Genomic DNA, 16,667 nt, shown 5'->3' with positions numbered 1-16,667 from the left:
CTGATTCACCAGCGTTTTACCCCGGCAATTTTTCTTTCTTCTGGATACTTCTTATCCACGCCGCCATTTCCGTTTATTCCACTTTTAAGTGCGAATGCACTTTATAAGCGACCCCAAACCATCCACCGCCGGCGGCGGCGGCGGCGGCGGCGGCGTCCGCAGTGCTCCTCTATATTTAAAAAAGAAACAGCATCCGGCGCCAGGTTTCGATCCGAGGACTTTGCGGCCGCAGCGCGACGCTCTACCGACCAAGCCACGGACGCGACGCTGATATCAGTGTTAGTGACGCGCCTTATATCTTTAACGCATTCAAACTACGTCGTCAGCGGCGTGCGTTGGCGACTCAGCGGTGTTATAGCGGCTTGATAACTGCGTGGTGTACACGTGATACTACAAACCCGATGGAAGAGATGGAAGAGAAGGCGGCGAGGCGGTGGGCTGCGGGGGCCGAGCGCAAGCGCCGCAAGCGGGCCGACAACCGTGCATTCGCACTTTCACATTCTCCCCCTCGGGGAAATGCGGGGGAATTTTTTTTAGTGTCTCCGGTGGTACGTTTGCGACTGCTATTTCTACAGCGAAGCTGTACATGACAAGGCAAAACACCTGTCGATGCCCACGAAGGCGCTTCGTAGGAATGACTGCGCATGCGAGAAAAAACAATATTGGGTGAGAGAGGAGTTAGAAGCAAGTGGAGAGGGTGTCTATTCTTCTTCGGGAGTGAGAGTAAAGGAAAAGCTAGGTCTCACAGCGTGGGTGTGACGTATCACCGGCTGCGGAGAGTGCGCACATGCCGTGTGGGAGGGAACAAGCGGAGATGGAACATCGCGTACAGTGAACGTGGCCGGAAACGAAAACCAGCGCCCTTGGGCGTTAGTAGTGTACGCGAACACGTTCCCAACATGGGTAGCTAGTTACGCGGTCTGCACACGCAAAAAAATAGTTGACTGTTAGCTTTCATTTGCGTTTTTTAGTGGGATCTATGGGCTGCCGACTTCATGCGGTCAGTGCGCCTACTTTGACTGTTTCCTGAAGTTTCCTTTGGCGCCCTTCACAATTGGCAAAAATAAAGAAACAAATGCAGACTGGTCGATCACCCCCAGACAAAGTCGGGCTTTCCGGCGGCGTGTTTTGCACAAAGGCTCCCCAGCACCGGAACTATATATGCAACGCACGTGGCTTACATCTGAGCAAATTTGACACGGGAAAAATACTACAGTTCGGCGGTTTTATTGTTCGCTTTTTCACAGCTTCATACGTGCGTGAATCGCTTGGAATACGACAGGCCATGGGTTTGCCCCCGTCCCTGATTCCTAGTTTGCCTGCTTTTCAACCCCCGCTGCCGTTCATATCGAAAGATTTCTTATTCCAGATACAAAACAAAGAGTGGCTGGTTGCTAGTATCGTAAATCTCACCATCAACTTGAGCCAACGCGAAGGCAGAGCCTTGTGTGGTCACGCGGTGAAACATCTGTTCTCATTCGTTTCCAGGGGTCTGGTGTAAAGACAGAGATAGGGGGAAAGACTAACCGGGAGGGCCATTAGAAAATGATGCGAGACGCTTGATGCATTGAAATTCACTGCGCCTTCACGCGTAGAGAGGGGACTGCGGTGAGCAAAGTCTGCGTTTTGCCTTGCGATGCAACTATGAACGCATTTACTGTGCAACGTCTGACAGAATAAGCGTGTTTTGGACCACTCCGTACATTACTTTTCTAAGAGGGAGAGAACTGGCAATGTGTGGCACTGACGAGGAAGCTTTAAATTATGAAAAAACTTGAGTCAAAGTGCACCCGAGCTGCACTTGAACTGCGACGCGGACCGTATTGCAGGTTCCAGGACTAGTTCAGATCATTAGGGTTGTGCACTGAATGACGTGTGAAGAAACAGCTATTGTCAATAGGTAAGATACAGAGTACTGTCACTGAGGCATGCAAGTGAGCAACGGGGGCCATATTGGTGTTTATCATTGTTGCCAGATTGCCCTTTCGGCGGCCTCACAGTTAAATTGGACCAGGTCATTTGTAAACAGAACTCCAGAAGACACAGCAACAACACGGCATCTCCGGACACACACCTGCAGCGGAAATGCTGCGAAGAGCGTTATCTTTGATTCCCGTTCGGAACGACGCGAGTCGCGCGCAGCCGCAGGGCAGGGAGGACAAGCCGAGGCAACCACATTCGAACGCCGCAAAAAACATAAACAACAAAATGGCGGTGCCCATGAACCGTCGGAATGTAAACAAATGTCACGTGATGCGCAATGGCCAGTCATGGAGGCGGCATGGACCAATAGGTGAAAAAGATGCCAATACTCTGTAACCTAATCTAGTGACACGAGAAACAGTTAATTACTTTTCAGGAAGCACAGCTTCAACCACTGCAATTCTGTGCTCTGTAGAATTCACAGTGTTTTACGCATATATGCGCTAGAGGAAAATTTGGAGTCATTGAAATCCGGCGCGCCCTTCAGCGATCATGGCGTCGGAACCCCAGAGGAGTGCTCCCTTTTTTAGTTGCATGGCCCATGAACAAGCTTGGAAGTTACCCGTGGGCGAACAAAACCGTAATATGGTTCTTCAAGAGTACTTCAAAAATGTTATGAACAAGAAAGTACCTCTTTGAAATGATTCGTTCGTCAGAAATTATTGTCAGCTCCATTCAAGATGAAGAAGAAAAAAATGCTGCCATTGTTGCTTTTCTCGCAAGCCTTGTCGCAAGCCATGGTAACAATAGAATGCTGCTAGTATGTCTGCCTCATCGTTGCACGGCCCTTGGCTGACAGTTTTCTCGTTACCATACATTGGTATGAAACGTATACTAGAACCTCCTTCGCTGCGCCAGCAGGGGTGCTAAAACCTACTTGGCGCTTCCTCCTAGACCGCTGTTTTCAAAAAACATCTAAAGGGCAAGAGTAATGACACTTGGGCACAAAAAATGGCCACCATGAATATTATTTCCGCTACGCACTTTCTGTGACACATTTAGAGAAAACAAATCTGCCATCAGGATGACCATACGCATGGAAACGAACGTTGTCAGTCCATTGTCTTGCGGCAACCACATACACAATACAACGTAAGTGGAAAGTTCACGTACTGCACAAAGTTACAAAACTAAATATTTCAATTCACGCACTTAGCTTTCATGGTAGCTGCAAGCACCTGTATTTATGATACTGCTAGAAGGGAAAACTCGTGATTTCACTTCAACACGCGGCTAATTGATCACGTACAGGTGGTTCGTGGATTGTGGGAGGATGAGTGCACGATTTGAGATTGACGTCGTTGTTCCCCACTTCCCCTTCTGCAGTCGTCCGCCGCCTCTGGATTCGTAGAATTTCAGGGTACAAAATACACTTCGGTGATGTACGCCTAATCTAGTGCGTTGATGGTGCGAAGACAAACTTTTGAAGGATCACCACAGTGCTTACATAGTTAAGGTTGTTCGAACGGCATGAAATAACGGGGGCGGGGGTTCAAGCGTTCCACAACGCTCTAACCACCTTACCTGAAAGTGCTTTTCGTGCATGTGGCCAAATACGCTACAGCAGGTGGATATTTTGGCGTCATTGGCAGTCAAAAGTATCAGAGATTGGTCGATTTGTGTTACTCGACACCTTTTTTCGCGTTTCAAGGCTCCACTTCCTGTGTGTGGTAAAATCATCTCTCGCTTATCACATGTCCCTTTATCACCGTTATTTTACTCATGCAACGGCTGTATATTCACAGCATCTGTCACGAACGCCCAACAGAGGTGTTAAATTGAAAACGTTTTCGTCCCACGAGTGTGAAAACACGAGCACCGTCACAGATTCTGTGCCGCTCTTCCCAGTACCACAGATGTGGGAACGCTGCACACAAACAATGGCCGCCTTCGGGCCGAGCACTGAGTTCGTTTTTTGCGATTGAGTTCGTCATAGATGCCTGTGCCAACATCCCTTGACGATGGCCAACAATATAAAGCCGGCTCCGAGTCCCAGCAAGACGCCGCCCAGCAGCGTGGTGTTGATGTTGTAGTGGGCGGTAAGCGAGTCTAGTTCGCTCTCAAGTCTGAACGACAGCGCTAGCATGGCGCCTCCAGCGCTGATCAAGAAGAAGCTTGCGGCCAGGAACATGCACGACCAGCCGACCATGCGGTCGCGTGGCGCGTATCCGTCCTCGGACAACTCCTTCAGCAGCGCGGGCTCGTACCGGCCGTGCTGTTGCTGCCGCTGTTCTAGCGACCGGCAGTCGAGGACCACCTCGGAGGGCGGGAACTTTATCCCTGGTGCCGCGCCAGGTCCGGCAGCCTGCGAACAGAATAGACAGCCAAGTTCGACTACGATGTGCGAATGACACTCTTGTCGGAAACACTCTTGTCGGAATTGTCGGAAACTCGCAAAAAACAGTGTAATACCTTTGCGCGCCTCTAGAGATGGTCATCAGCTGCAAATAAGCGATCTCGCTCCTCGTTGAAAGCACGATCAAGTCTGTGTCGACAATCTGGTCCACCCCGTTTACACGTGTACTGCTTTCGTCTTCCTCAGGGTTTTTATAAGCTAAACAGATTGATTTCATTAAATATATTGCTGCGACCGAGGATATTTTCAGCCCTACCACTCTTACCGACATAAACCATGATAGCAGATAACTGAACTAATAAAGATGGTATTTACGTGCTTGCAACCTTTCAGAAACACACGCGTGGACAGTTGATAAGAAGGTTTAGAAACTTGCGCCTAGAGTGCGTGTCACCTGTTGCATATTTACGACGACAAACCAGGTGTCACTCAATAGCGAAGAGAATAAGATAAAACAAATTGTAAGATCTTGATTTCCTTGGCAAAAAAGGTACGTGTGAACGCCGGAGCAACTGCGATAGCATAAACACTATAACCTACAAACACCGTTACATTATGTGTTATGTTGCGGTGCCCAGGGCAGGCAGGAGTAGTGCCAAACGTTATATAGTCACTCCCAGGTTAAAAGTTAGTTTTGTATGTGATGGGTAGAATGTTGTCCTCCAGGGCACATGTGCTTATTTCCGTATAACTAGTGCATTTCAAGCAGCTGTTTCTTCTCACCATCCTCTTGAAGCAATCTGGTGACGCCAGGCGTGGCGACACCGACGTATGGGGAGCAGAGCGGTGTTTACAAAAATGTCCAGCAAATAGACTCTACAATAAACCTGTATTAAACGTTCGTTCCACCCACCACTGGTTCACTCACGGTCAAAAATTATGCGAAGGGAGCATTTTATGACTGCGACTGGTGATGCCCCTGGTCTGGTTGTTTAGAAGTTGAATAAAAACCATTTACGCATACAAAAAGAACGAAAAGGACTTACAAATTCATAGGCGTTATTTTATCATATCATCGTTCCTGGAACGCTATTATTGATGGATGCAAAAACTGCGGCCAACAAGGATTTTATTCAGCGAATTCCGCAGTTTACACTCCAAAAGTTAAAGAGCGCGCTTACCTTCCCTAGCCTAAGCCTATTGCGTGAAAATTGTGGTTGGCATGGATTTGTGGTAAGTGAAGTTAATAAAATGGAACAACAAATACAGAGCAAAATAGATTAGTCTGTACAGGAACGGTACAGGTGGAGATAGCTGCACTTGTATAAATATTGAGGAACCTGAGAAAAACTTTCATTTTAAAGAAGGAACTTGCAGTGTAATTTTAGCTTGGTACCACATAGTAAAATGTTAGAAGCAGTTATGAAACATATTTTTCACTCCAGTACATACTGCCTGTTCCGTGCAAACGAATTAACACACTATACAGATTACTCTTGCAGCCCATATATGAATATTTCTTTTGCAACAGCCGTTGGCTGTCGGAATTGATTTGCGTAACAACGTCGTTCTGCCTTTTTTTAGTGGCGATAGTATGTCTTATGTCATAAAACGTATATGACGGGTATGTTCTCCTCCCGTTTTGCGAGAGAGCCAAAGAAGGGGGTGGTGGTGGGGTCCCCGGCCATATCCACCGAAGGAGGTCGGTTGGTCTGCCCAAGGAACGCTTGTTTTATTCTGCTGCATGCATATGCGATATCCTTTGCTTATTATGTTTTTTTCCTTTCTTTGTGTCGTTCTTTCGTTCCCGCAGTTTTTCGCTATGACTGTGTAAGCGCCCTGCTGTCACAATCCGCGAGGCAGGGCAGGGTATTTAATCTCTAAAGATAGAAAGTCCGACAGTTAAAAATCATCGATTTGAACTGAAGGCAGTCTGCTTCGTATGTCACAAGTCACGCTTGTTTCCTGGTACGAAATTATTCTAGGACACCTAAGCACTTCTCATAGGTTGCGATGCTAAAGCATAAATGTCCGAATAAAGGCCCCTCAATGCTCCTTAGAGTTTGGCGCAGCGAGTAATGTTTAAGTTGGGATCAGAGGTATCAGCGGCGCACTTTATGGCGTGGGTGCTACCTTTAGCCAAGGTTGCTGCCAACGACGGTGCCGATCGTTCAGACACCCCTGCGGAACGTGACGGTACGTAATACCGTGCCGTGCGGCCCAGGCCGGTGCTGACTGCTGCGCCGCGGAGTAAAGGAGGATTAGCTGCTCGGCGGATTTTTTTAGCACAGGGCGATTGCTAAAATTCCTACCAAATGCAAACTCCAGGAATATGCGTTGGCGGAGACATCTTTGCGGTAATGTGCAATAGAACTTGTTTGGCCTAACAGAAGGTTTCCCAACGTTTGGCCTAGCGCAGTGCCTGTAAAACTCATGTCACTCATGTCATTTCACATTCTCAAATCTCAGAGCGCAACGTTACGCCTGACTAAACGGTTGCTGGTGCGAACAGATGCAGCAGCATATGAGGTACGCAGCACAATGCGGAACTTTCAAATTTGTAGACTTGAAAGTTGCGCATTGTGTTGCATATCTCGTTTGTTGTGGTTGAAGACCCAATACGGAATGCCACCTCATAAAAACCTGCACCCTGCTTGGCATATTGTCAGGAAAATTTCCGGAAAGTGTTGTCTAATACACTTCTGCGGGTATGTGCAAAGCTCGCAGGCAATCTCAAGTTTTGGAGCGGCTTTGCAGCTACAAACGCAGCACGCCAGATTTTTCGCTCAACGAGCCATCAGGCTCATCTGCCTTGTGGGAACGCACACCTGGGTCACAGAGGCTGGTGTATTGGAGCACCCTTATGTATACCAGCCCTCTCTAAAGCCGCTGTTTCCCTGGTTTTCCTGTTCCACGCTGTTTCTCTGATCACGCCCTGTTTCCCTGGTTGGTCGTCTTTGCGCGTTGGAAAAACTGAAATATTTAGGCATTCTGATGAGTGTAGGTGATAACGAGCGCCTTTCATGCTGATAGAAGAAGTGCTAAAAGTGTCAGCCACCGTCCATGGGTTTTCCCGATAGTGAAATAGAATTCTTAAATGTTGGCGTGCACAGCAAATGCTTATTTTTTTCTTTTTTCATTATTATCGTGCTTACGGTTGTTCACACGAGCAACCAGGCGAACAGTCGGGGTCTGGCTTGCGTACACAAGTGAGCATTTTCTACGAAAAATTCTTTTGAAAATCCACGCTTCAGTCCTACACGTGCTTTATTTCCTTTGGTAATGTAGAGAGCTTCTTCTAGTTGACATGTAATCTGATCCTTATTTGTATACAAAATATCAGCGAAGCGGTTTAATGACTGCAAACCCATCTAACCGGAACGCACCTTTTAGCAACTGTACCCGTCTAGCAGCAAGGTCGCCGACTATTGCAATACAATTCTTGAAGAAATTATGCTTTCGGCTGCACTTCTCAATATCTCAGCAGACCGATTTGTGGGCGTTGGTCCAATCTCTTTGTATTCAGTGCGTTGTATTTAGAAAGTTTTTGTTACCGAGAGATGCTCGTTGTTGATGTTTTAACAGGGGCATGGATAGGCACTTTCTACCGCGCCGGGCCGGCCATGACCTCGGTACCAGCTTAAGTGATACTTGAGCGCGAAGTTCGGAATATCTTGGTGGAGCGATTAGGCAGGAGGCAGTAAACTTTATAAATTTGGTGGGTATTTGAATACAACGCGAAGTTATAATTACCCCGACACAGCTTTTCGTTGTTAGGAATTTACGCGTACAAAGTACAAATCCGTGCAAACGATTCTAGAAGTTTGGAAGCTTGGTAGCACAGGTATGTTTAGTCTAAATATATTTCAACTGTTTAGTCTTGTGAGAAGAAATCAGCTATTCAAAAAACGACGCGAAATATTCGGTATCATTAGTGCAAAATCTGCCTCGCGTAAAAAGGCTTGGGGGCATAGTGGGACAATGAATGTCAGAGCACCCGCAATGTTGCAATGAGCTGGGGTTCGATGTAGTCCGTTACGTAGAAATAGACTTTCCACTGAACCAAAGTACCTCGCGGAAGGCAAGGGATGTCGCGCTGCCGGGCATTTATCACAACGAGCTTGTAAGTGAAGACTTTTTTCACTCACCCACTCTTGCAGTTCCGCATTACGATCTTTCTCACGAAGTTAGGCATATCACATGTCGTTCATGTGTGTATGCATAGGCATTCAAACCGTGCGCATTATTAGAATCTTATGGCACAATTTTGACTGATTTCAATATAAAAAGTTCAACGCGTATTAAAATTAAACAAAATAATTGTTTTGCTTGTCTAATTTCTTTCACTGTATTTAGGTGCCCAACAGTTGATATCGCTTTAGTTTACCTCACTTGGAATTTTTATTTTCTGAATATTGGTTCCTTTCTTGTTTTTGGCGCGCCTGTTACCAACTACGTAAACTGTCTTACTGAGGGCACCTCCGAGTACCTGTTCAAAAAATAAAATACTATGCGCCTGCAAAACAGCATAACTTATTAAAGTACCACTAAAGCGTTTTCTGCCGTTATTATAAAAACACAGTCTGCAACGCTACTCACAGAAAATAAAAAAATATGTACGAAAGGAGCGAAATCTATTGTGGTGGTTTCCTTCTATGGCTTGCACTAAGGCTTGTTACCGATGCTTCCATTCAATATTTTCGCAAGTTGCAGAACCGACAACTTTCGCAAGCTCACAAATACACAATCGGAGATAATGTGATAAAGCTTTTACACGCCAACGCCACAAAAAAATCCCACGCAGTGTCATAAGTGGTGATATTTCACGGCAGTTTCCTCGTGGCAGTTGACAAGCGAATGCTGCTAGAAACAGACGTCCTTGCGGAGTTAGTCAACGAGCGATTGCATGCAGAAACAAAACGATTGCCACCCCACGCTGTCACACAATCATGTCAAACTGATCACTAATGACCTTTGCTATTGTTTATACACAGGTCTGGACTTTAGGCTCCTATATACACGTTTGGGCTGCCCCGGACGGGAAACACCGGTAACCTTTTTAGTATCAAAGCAAACACTTCAGTCCGAACGGCTACTCGTGACAACGAGGAAGGCTATCCCTCTATCTGCACCTTTGATCTCTCCACAGTTGAGCTCGGTTCACAGCCGGATATTTCCTGGCACGACAACAAGCTTCACGGAGTGCTTAATTGCGCGGGGGATTGTTATCGAAAACAAATGCTGCCGTTGAAAGCGTTTCGTAAGGCCAGTACTCACTGTGTGCCCTCCCACCGAGTAAAGAGAGGCGTCCAGTGAAGGCGGAGCTCTGGTGGGATTTCTGATGTTCGGGTTCAGCTATAGGGACCGGGCGGCCCGTGTATGACACAACCATCGCTTCAGCGACCAGCGCCGCCCATGGCGAACCGCTGGTCTGTGGAAGGCCGGTGGCAGTCAGCGCGGCGTACTTGTGCATGGTTTGCGGTCGTTCTACTGAGATGCGGCTTGCAAAGCGTATATAACCACAAGAACTTTGTCAGATTGATACATCTTGAGAGTGGAGGCAAAGTTTTCGTGGCATGACATGTGTATGATTTACGCCCGTACTCAGTAATTGCAAATCGTAGACGACGCTCAATACGTCAAGCTAGAAGTCGAGCTGGAAGTTCAAGTCAGTTCCTCCGTGCAAATGTTTTATGAAGTATTGTTGCCTACGGGCAGTTTCGTACATCGAGGAATATATTGCAGCTAAATGCTCCTGCAAAGCCCGCGTGGGAAGCCGGTCTAAGGATGCCGCGGCGCTCGCCTTTGGCAGTTGAAGAAGAAACGGCGTCGTGCACGAGCGAAAGACGAATTTGGAGGGGGGGAGGTGGGGTGGCAGGGGCTAGCCTCTTTTACCCCAAAAGAGAAAAGCTGAGGGACAACGTTACGTTATTTTATTACTTACGTTGCAACGTGGTTAACTTCACAGAAACACGTTTACAACAGCCATCCTGGATCGTTATCGTTTCCAGAATAGATGCCGCATCATAGTAGAAAGGTATTGCTTGGCGCGAAAAAAGCCTTGCATTGTGCCTGTAAAAAGACTTGGTAGCTGGTTAGCTGGTAAATGTTTTTTTTTTCAAAAAAGCAATCACTGCGTGCCTGAAAGACGAGAGATAGGAATGTGCCATGTTGAATGTTGAACTGAATGCTGCGGTTACGTGTTACCAAAAGCTGCCATTTACGCTTGAATAAACGGAAACTGCGTCGTGTGCGCAACGCTGAAATAACTGTCACAAGTTGTAGGACCAAACAAATCCAACGGCACGAAAAGAATTCCAGAAATTTGGATAATTGTCTATTAATGCGTAAAACGTTTATGCGGTTTTTCTGTTTCTCCAACCTTGGGTTTTCTCGTAGGAATGAAATGCCTAAATCCATGCAGCTAATCACGCGAGAGGGCTGGAGTGGAATACACGTTGATTTCGTCAGCTCGTCCTCAGTTCTCTTGTTTGTGTTATCAGACACGCAAAAGAGCGCGATAGTACGTGTAACTGCGACCTATAAGTTTTCAAAATATTTTTTTGTGTGTTTGATTGCGACAGATGATAGGTGCCAGATATTCGAGATTTGGCTGTCACTATCCGTATTGGGGGGGGGGCTTTTGTTCCGTTTGGTTATAATTTTATTTTTTTCGTTCAATCATCTACATTTACTCTTACAATAATAAATAAATTGACAAGGCATTGCGCCATTTGCGTTGAGGTACTCACTAAAGAATGGTTACGCATTAAAAACACAGGCACACTTTTTAACGCCTTGGGCGTCTATCGGTTCCAGTCGTTATTTCACACTGGTGGAAAACAGGGGAGGGTATGGGGGAGGGTTTGTGGTAGGGCTGTTGAATTACTTTGATTCTCGATAAAATGACCACTACAAACGCGGGAGTACCGCCTCAGCTCTCAGGCTCCCATGCAGTCACTCATGAAGGTAAAAGGCACAAGGCTCACAGCTGCAGAAAGGATGTGTAAACTGCCGCGACATTTCCAGGGTCACACGGTAATCGAACTTTTACCTAAGTGCATTTCTCTTCAAAGCGGACGTATCGCGGTATCGCAGCGTTAGAGCTGGTGTGGAAACCGTTGTAATTGAAACCAGTGATAATATTTTAAACTGGTAGAAACGAATAATAATACTAATAATTCTATTCGTACGCAAATCGGGTGAAGCCAGGTGGGCAGCACCGGAAAAAGCCCTCATATGAATGCGGCCCATTACCCGCTGCGGTGGCTCAGTGGCTAAGGCGTTGTGCTGCTGAGCACGAGGTCGCGGTTTGGATTCCCGGCCGCGGCTGCCGCTTTTCTGATGGAGGCGAAAAGCAAGAACGCCCGTGTGTATGAGATTTCGGCGCACGTTAAAGATCCTAAGTGGTCAAAATTAATCCGACGCCCTCCACTACACCGTGCCTCATCGCCAGCGTTGCGTCGGCGCGTTAAACCCTAAAATAAACCAAATGAAATCATGAGGCCCATACCTAACTTTAGAAGCGTCCGACGAGTTTACGCACTCTTTCGTGCCCCTCAGAACTAAACACATTTACTTAGACTTCGTTTGGTCGCACATGTCCACTCACAATACCACCTAAACATACAAAGCACCGAAAAAAACACGACAAAAACAACGGAAGGCTGCGTAGTCGAATGTGCCGGCCCACTCCAGTAACGAGGGGAGCGCCGAGTGGTGGCGCCACCACTCCAGCTTCCCGGTTCCTATAGGAAATTTGCTTTGTGGGACTATGGGGGCGGCAGCCGTACCTCTACGTCACCGACTAAAACACATGCGATTGGAGGGCAGAGGCAGTTATGTTTGATTATGGAGCAGCTACGCCAATCCCGTCTGAGGCTGTTGTGCGCCGCAGAGGTTGGCGCTGAAGAGTACGCGTCATTGCGCAATTTCTGGGAGAGAGGGACACCTCACGTAGGGAGATGCACACGCGGCTCAGAAAAAAAGTGGCGCTGGTTGGGCGGTGGTGGAGAGGAGTATAAAGCGGTATACTCCTTCCCTAGATGGACATGCTTGACTGCCCAACACTCAAATGTAGGGAAGCAAGCTTACAAAAACGACGCTAGCACCGATCCCTTTAAAGTCGGCTTCCCCTCTAATCGTACTGCATAGGTGGGAGAGGCAGTATCCTCTGATATATTTTTCTTACTATTTTTATGTATGGTTTCACACGCCGAACAGCCACCGCTGAGTAAATTCTGGCCGCCGGCGGGGGACCCTGGTATCCTTGCCGTTACAACTTCGCTGGTAAATGTGTCCTAGACCAGGACGCTTACAATGCCGACGCGAAGACGAGAATTTCCCCCGGTGATCCAGTTTAATGCTTTCTTACGGGAAGTAAGAGAGCTTTTAATTGTACTTCTCTTATATCAAATACGCAACTACCTCATTTTAGCTGTGACAGATAACGGGAACTGTTCTTCGCGCGACAAAAATTAATGGGAATTTCTGCAAAGGCTCTTCCTGGGAACAACAGTAAAGTGGCAAGATGTCGTAAAGTTTATTGCTTTAAGAAGAGTGATAGATTTTTTTGTCAGAATTTCTTTTTTGACACTGCTTTGTTCTGTATTGCATTGATTTAGAGTAGCGTTGGCCGCATTTAGCATAATAGATAAAATGTTGTACGAATATTTTTTTCTCTCTAACTGGAAATCTTCTAAAATACATGAGCGAGTGCTGGTTGTCTGGTTCCTTGGCCCTCCAGTGGACACATGCAGGTGTCGCTCTGATCCCCGAACCCGGCAAATTCGTGAACCCCGACAATCTAAGGCCTATTTCTCTAACTTCACGTATCGGCAAACTGTTTGAACACATGGTACACTACCCGCTCTTGCTCTCCATTGAAGACAACGGCTACTTCCCTGACACGGTGCACCGCTTCCGCCCACATCTATCAGCCCAAGACATATTACTACACCTTAAAGAGGAAGAACTGGTTACTTTATTGCCCACTGTAAGCGGTTCATCTTGGCCTTCGACATTAAGGGGGCCTTCGACAACGTTTCGCAACAAGCCATTCATCAAGGTCTCTCATCTACGAACTGTGAGGAGCACACGTAGAAATACTTCGTCTTCTTCCTCAGCCAGCGCACGGCAACAGCGCGCATTGGGCACCTTAGATCCGACGTGTTAAAAGCCATACACTGACAAGTGTTGTGTTGTTTTAAATAACGCGTTTGCCTCTCAACCCGAAAAAATTCTGGAGCATTATTACTGGAGCTAAAAATAGACAGATTACAATAATTTACCCTAACGATGTGGTTGTTGCGGCTGACAAGTGTTGTGTTGTTTTAAATAAAGCTTTTGCATCTTTTTTCAATCAATGTATTCCAACCTGTTATCTACCACTACACAATGTTAGTTTCCCACCGATGGAGCCAATTATTATAGACTGGGGTGGTGTGAGTAAATTTATTATTAATTTGACAGTTTCCTCAACCACAGGTCCGGATATGATCAATTCGAAGATGTTGAAATGTACAGGTTTGTTTACGTCCATAATCCTTGCTCTGATTTTTGAGCAATCGTTGCTCTCTTGTACCTTGCCGTGCGATTGGAAGACGGGAAAGGTGGTTCAGGCTCATAAATCAGGCAATATTCATTCGGTTGATAACTACCGCCCCATTTCCTTAACGTCAATTTCTTGCAAACTTTTAAAGCACATCCTGTATTCTCACCTTATTGAATTCCTCGAGACCAACTCCTTTTTTAATGTGTCCCAGCATAGTTTCAGACGAATGTTCTCTTGTGAAACCCAACTAATATCTTTTACCAATGATTTGTTTAGTAACGCTGACACAGGAGCTGACACCGATTGCATCTTTCTCGACTTCTCTAAAGCATTTGACACCGTTTCTATCTACCTATTAATTCTTAAACTCAGCAAGCTTAACATTGATGTGAACGTTCTTGGCTGGATCAGAGACTTCCTCTCAAACAGAACACAATACGTAACAGCTAACAATTACTCATCTGATACTCGTGCAGTGAAATCGGGCATTCCGCAAGGTTCAGTACTGGGGCACTTACTTTTTCTTATCTACATTAATGACCTTGCTGATTGTGTTAAATTCTCATCAATCAAGCTTTTTGCGGATGATTGTGTAATCTATCGTAAAATTACTAACCCGAGTGACGTCCACAGGCTTCAAGAAGATCTTAACAATGTGTCGAGCTGGTGTGATAAATGGCTGATGAAACTAAATGTTAACAACTGCAAAACAATGCGTGTAACTAGGAGCAGCAAACAGAATTCAAGTTTTTATTTTCTTAACAACTCCGCCTTTTTGCCTGTTAACATGTACAAATACCTCGGTCTTCATATCTCGAGCAACCTAACCTGGAATGCGCATGTTGACTACGTAACTAACAATGCTAATCGCATGCTTGGTTATCTGCGTCGCAATTTCGCCTCTGCGCCTAGCTCGATTAAATTAACCTTGTACAAAACACTAGTCCGGTCGAAGCTAGAGTACGCCTGCGTCGTATGTGACCCTTCTCAAACCTCACTCGTCACAGCCTTAGAAGCAGTACAAAACCGAGCAGCTCGTTTTATTTTGTCAAATTATTCCCGGCACGCCAGCGTAACCACGATGAAAACATCCCTTCACCTTCCTGCTCTTTCACTGCGTCGAAAATGTTATCGCCTCTGCATATTTCATAAAATGTTCTACCACAACCTCATTCTGAAAAATTCACTTTTCACTTGTATCTCGTACATATCTTCTCGATCTGACCACGTGCATAAAGTAGGCATACCGACAAGCCGTACTAACATGTATTACGATTCCTTCATTCCTACAACCAGCAATGACTGGAACCACCTTCCTGCCTCCATTGTTGATATACTTGATGCTGTTTAATTCAAGATTGCTGTACAAAATGCCCTGAATTGACAATTGACAATGTGCTTTCTTTTTTTTCCCTCTGTATGTACCACCTTTGTATCACTCCTTTCTGTAAAGCCTCCGGGCCTTGAAAGTATTCTAAATAAATAATAAATAAATACCAAAGCGAACTCCACAAAGGTCGCTAGTATTTCTACAACTCTTCAACTTCAGCATTAAAAATTTCCCACCCCTACTAAAAGTCATCCAAAAAAAAAACATGCTATATACGAGGACCACCAAACGCTCTGGGTGTTCACGGGATCTCCGGGCGACCAGCAACACGCACTTCAATCAGCCATGCAGGTTATCCAACAATACCTGCAAGCCCGAGGGTTCGAGTGCGGCCCCGAAACATCTGCCCTTTTAACCCTGTGCGAAACAACACATACGAAACGTCCAGATCACATATCAGACCTAGAACATATAGCCAACCCGTCTCAAAAGTACCACAGCTATGCATCGGAGGCCTCAGCATACCAAAAGACAGCTGAGGTGCCCAGACTATTCTTCCCTTGGAAGGGACTCTCAACCAACTCATGCACCTCATCCGCAGAGTCTCCATCGACGATTTGAACTACGAGAAATTGATACTCTGCGCATCATTCATGCCATCTGCATTAGCCGGGTTACATACGTGCCACCATACTTGGCCCTGACATGCCCGGAGAAGGAACAACTAAACATTGCGATAATTCAAGCCTACAGCGCTGCCTTAGACTACCTACAAAAACAGTGACAAGAATATTTCTACAGATTGGCATCCACAATACATGGGAGCAACTGGAGGAAGCTGACAGAATCTCCCAAATCACGCTGCCCAAACCCACGCCAACAGGCATGGTAAAAAAAATGGCTGCGCTGAGACTGCGTGTTGCAGTCTAAGGGAAGGTGTTGCAGGGCTACACCTTCCCGTCCAGGCTACAGGCCTCTCCCGAAATGCGAACAGAGGCGACGCATCTTTTTATTCATCCGACAGTCCACTAAAGACGCACCCATTCCTAGAAATATGGACGCACCCATTCCTAGAAGGACAGGCCGAGAAGCCGGGATACTAGCCCTTAGAAAACGCTTTCTGGACTCCCACTTCACTCGTTATACTGATGCCTCTCCGTGCCTAAAACAACCTGCCCATCCCTTGGGCGTCACCGACGCCAACGGTGAAGAACTGACGGCCGCCATAGCTGCCACGACATATAATGAGGCAACAAAAGTACTTGCCAGCGCTTTGGCCCACACCACTGAAAACTATTACCTCACTGTAATGATCGACTACCAAGCCGCCTGCCGCAACTTCCTGCTACGTCGCACATCACCCGCGGCCCTCACAATACTGCAATATGTACGCAAGCTCCCGGAGACACGCATCATCTGGTATCCCCGGCACGTGTACTACGAGGAAACAAGGCGGCACACACCGCTGCCAGCGTTCATACCAAACGGGCCGTTACACGATAAGC

At 46.5% G+C, this 16,667-nt stretch overlaps 1 protein-coding gene across 1 annotated transcript in view; it reads right to left on the bottom strand.

The window, feature by feature from the left end:
- Positions 1–327: 327 nt before the first annotated feature.
- The window catches only part of LOC144168968 (uncharacterized), a 39,359-nt gene continuing 23,019 nt past the window's right edge, over positions 328–16,667 (bottom strand). The window contains exon 2 of the mRNA XM_077697972.1: positions 328–4,288. Within this exon, the coding sequence (XP_077554098.1) occupies positions 3,914–4,288 (375 nt within the window). The 3' untranslated portion in view covers positions 328–3,913. The remainder of the gene's footprint in view (positions 4,289–16,667) is intronic.

The sequence above is a fragment of the Haemaphysalis longicornis genome, unplaced genomic scaffold (genome assembly GCF_048455015.1).
Source record: "Haemaphysalis longicornis isolate Haplotype H1 unplaced genomic scaffold, Haemaphysalis longicornis Haplotype H1 scaffold_2, whole genome shotgun sequence".
NCBI lineage: Eukaryota > Metazoa > Arthropoda > Arachnida > Ixodida > Ixodidae > Haemaphysalis > Haemaphysalis longicornis.
Note: the sequence above shows the minus strand (reverse complement) of the source record. Positions and strands in the feature narration are given on the sequence as shown.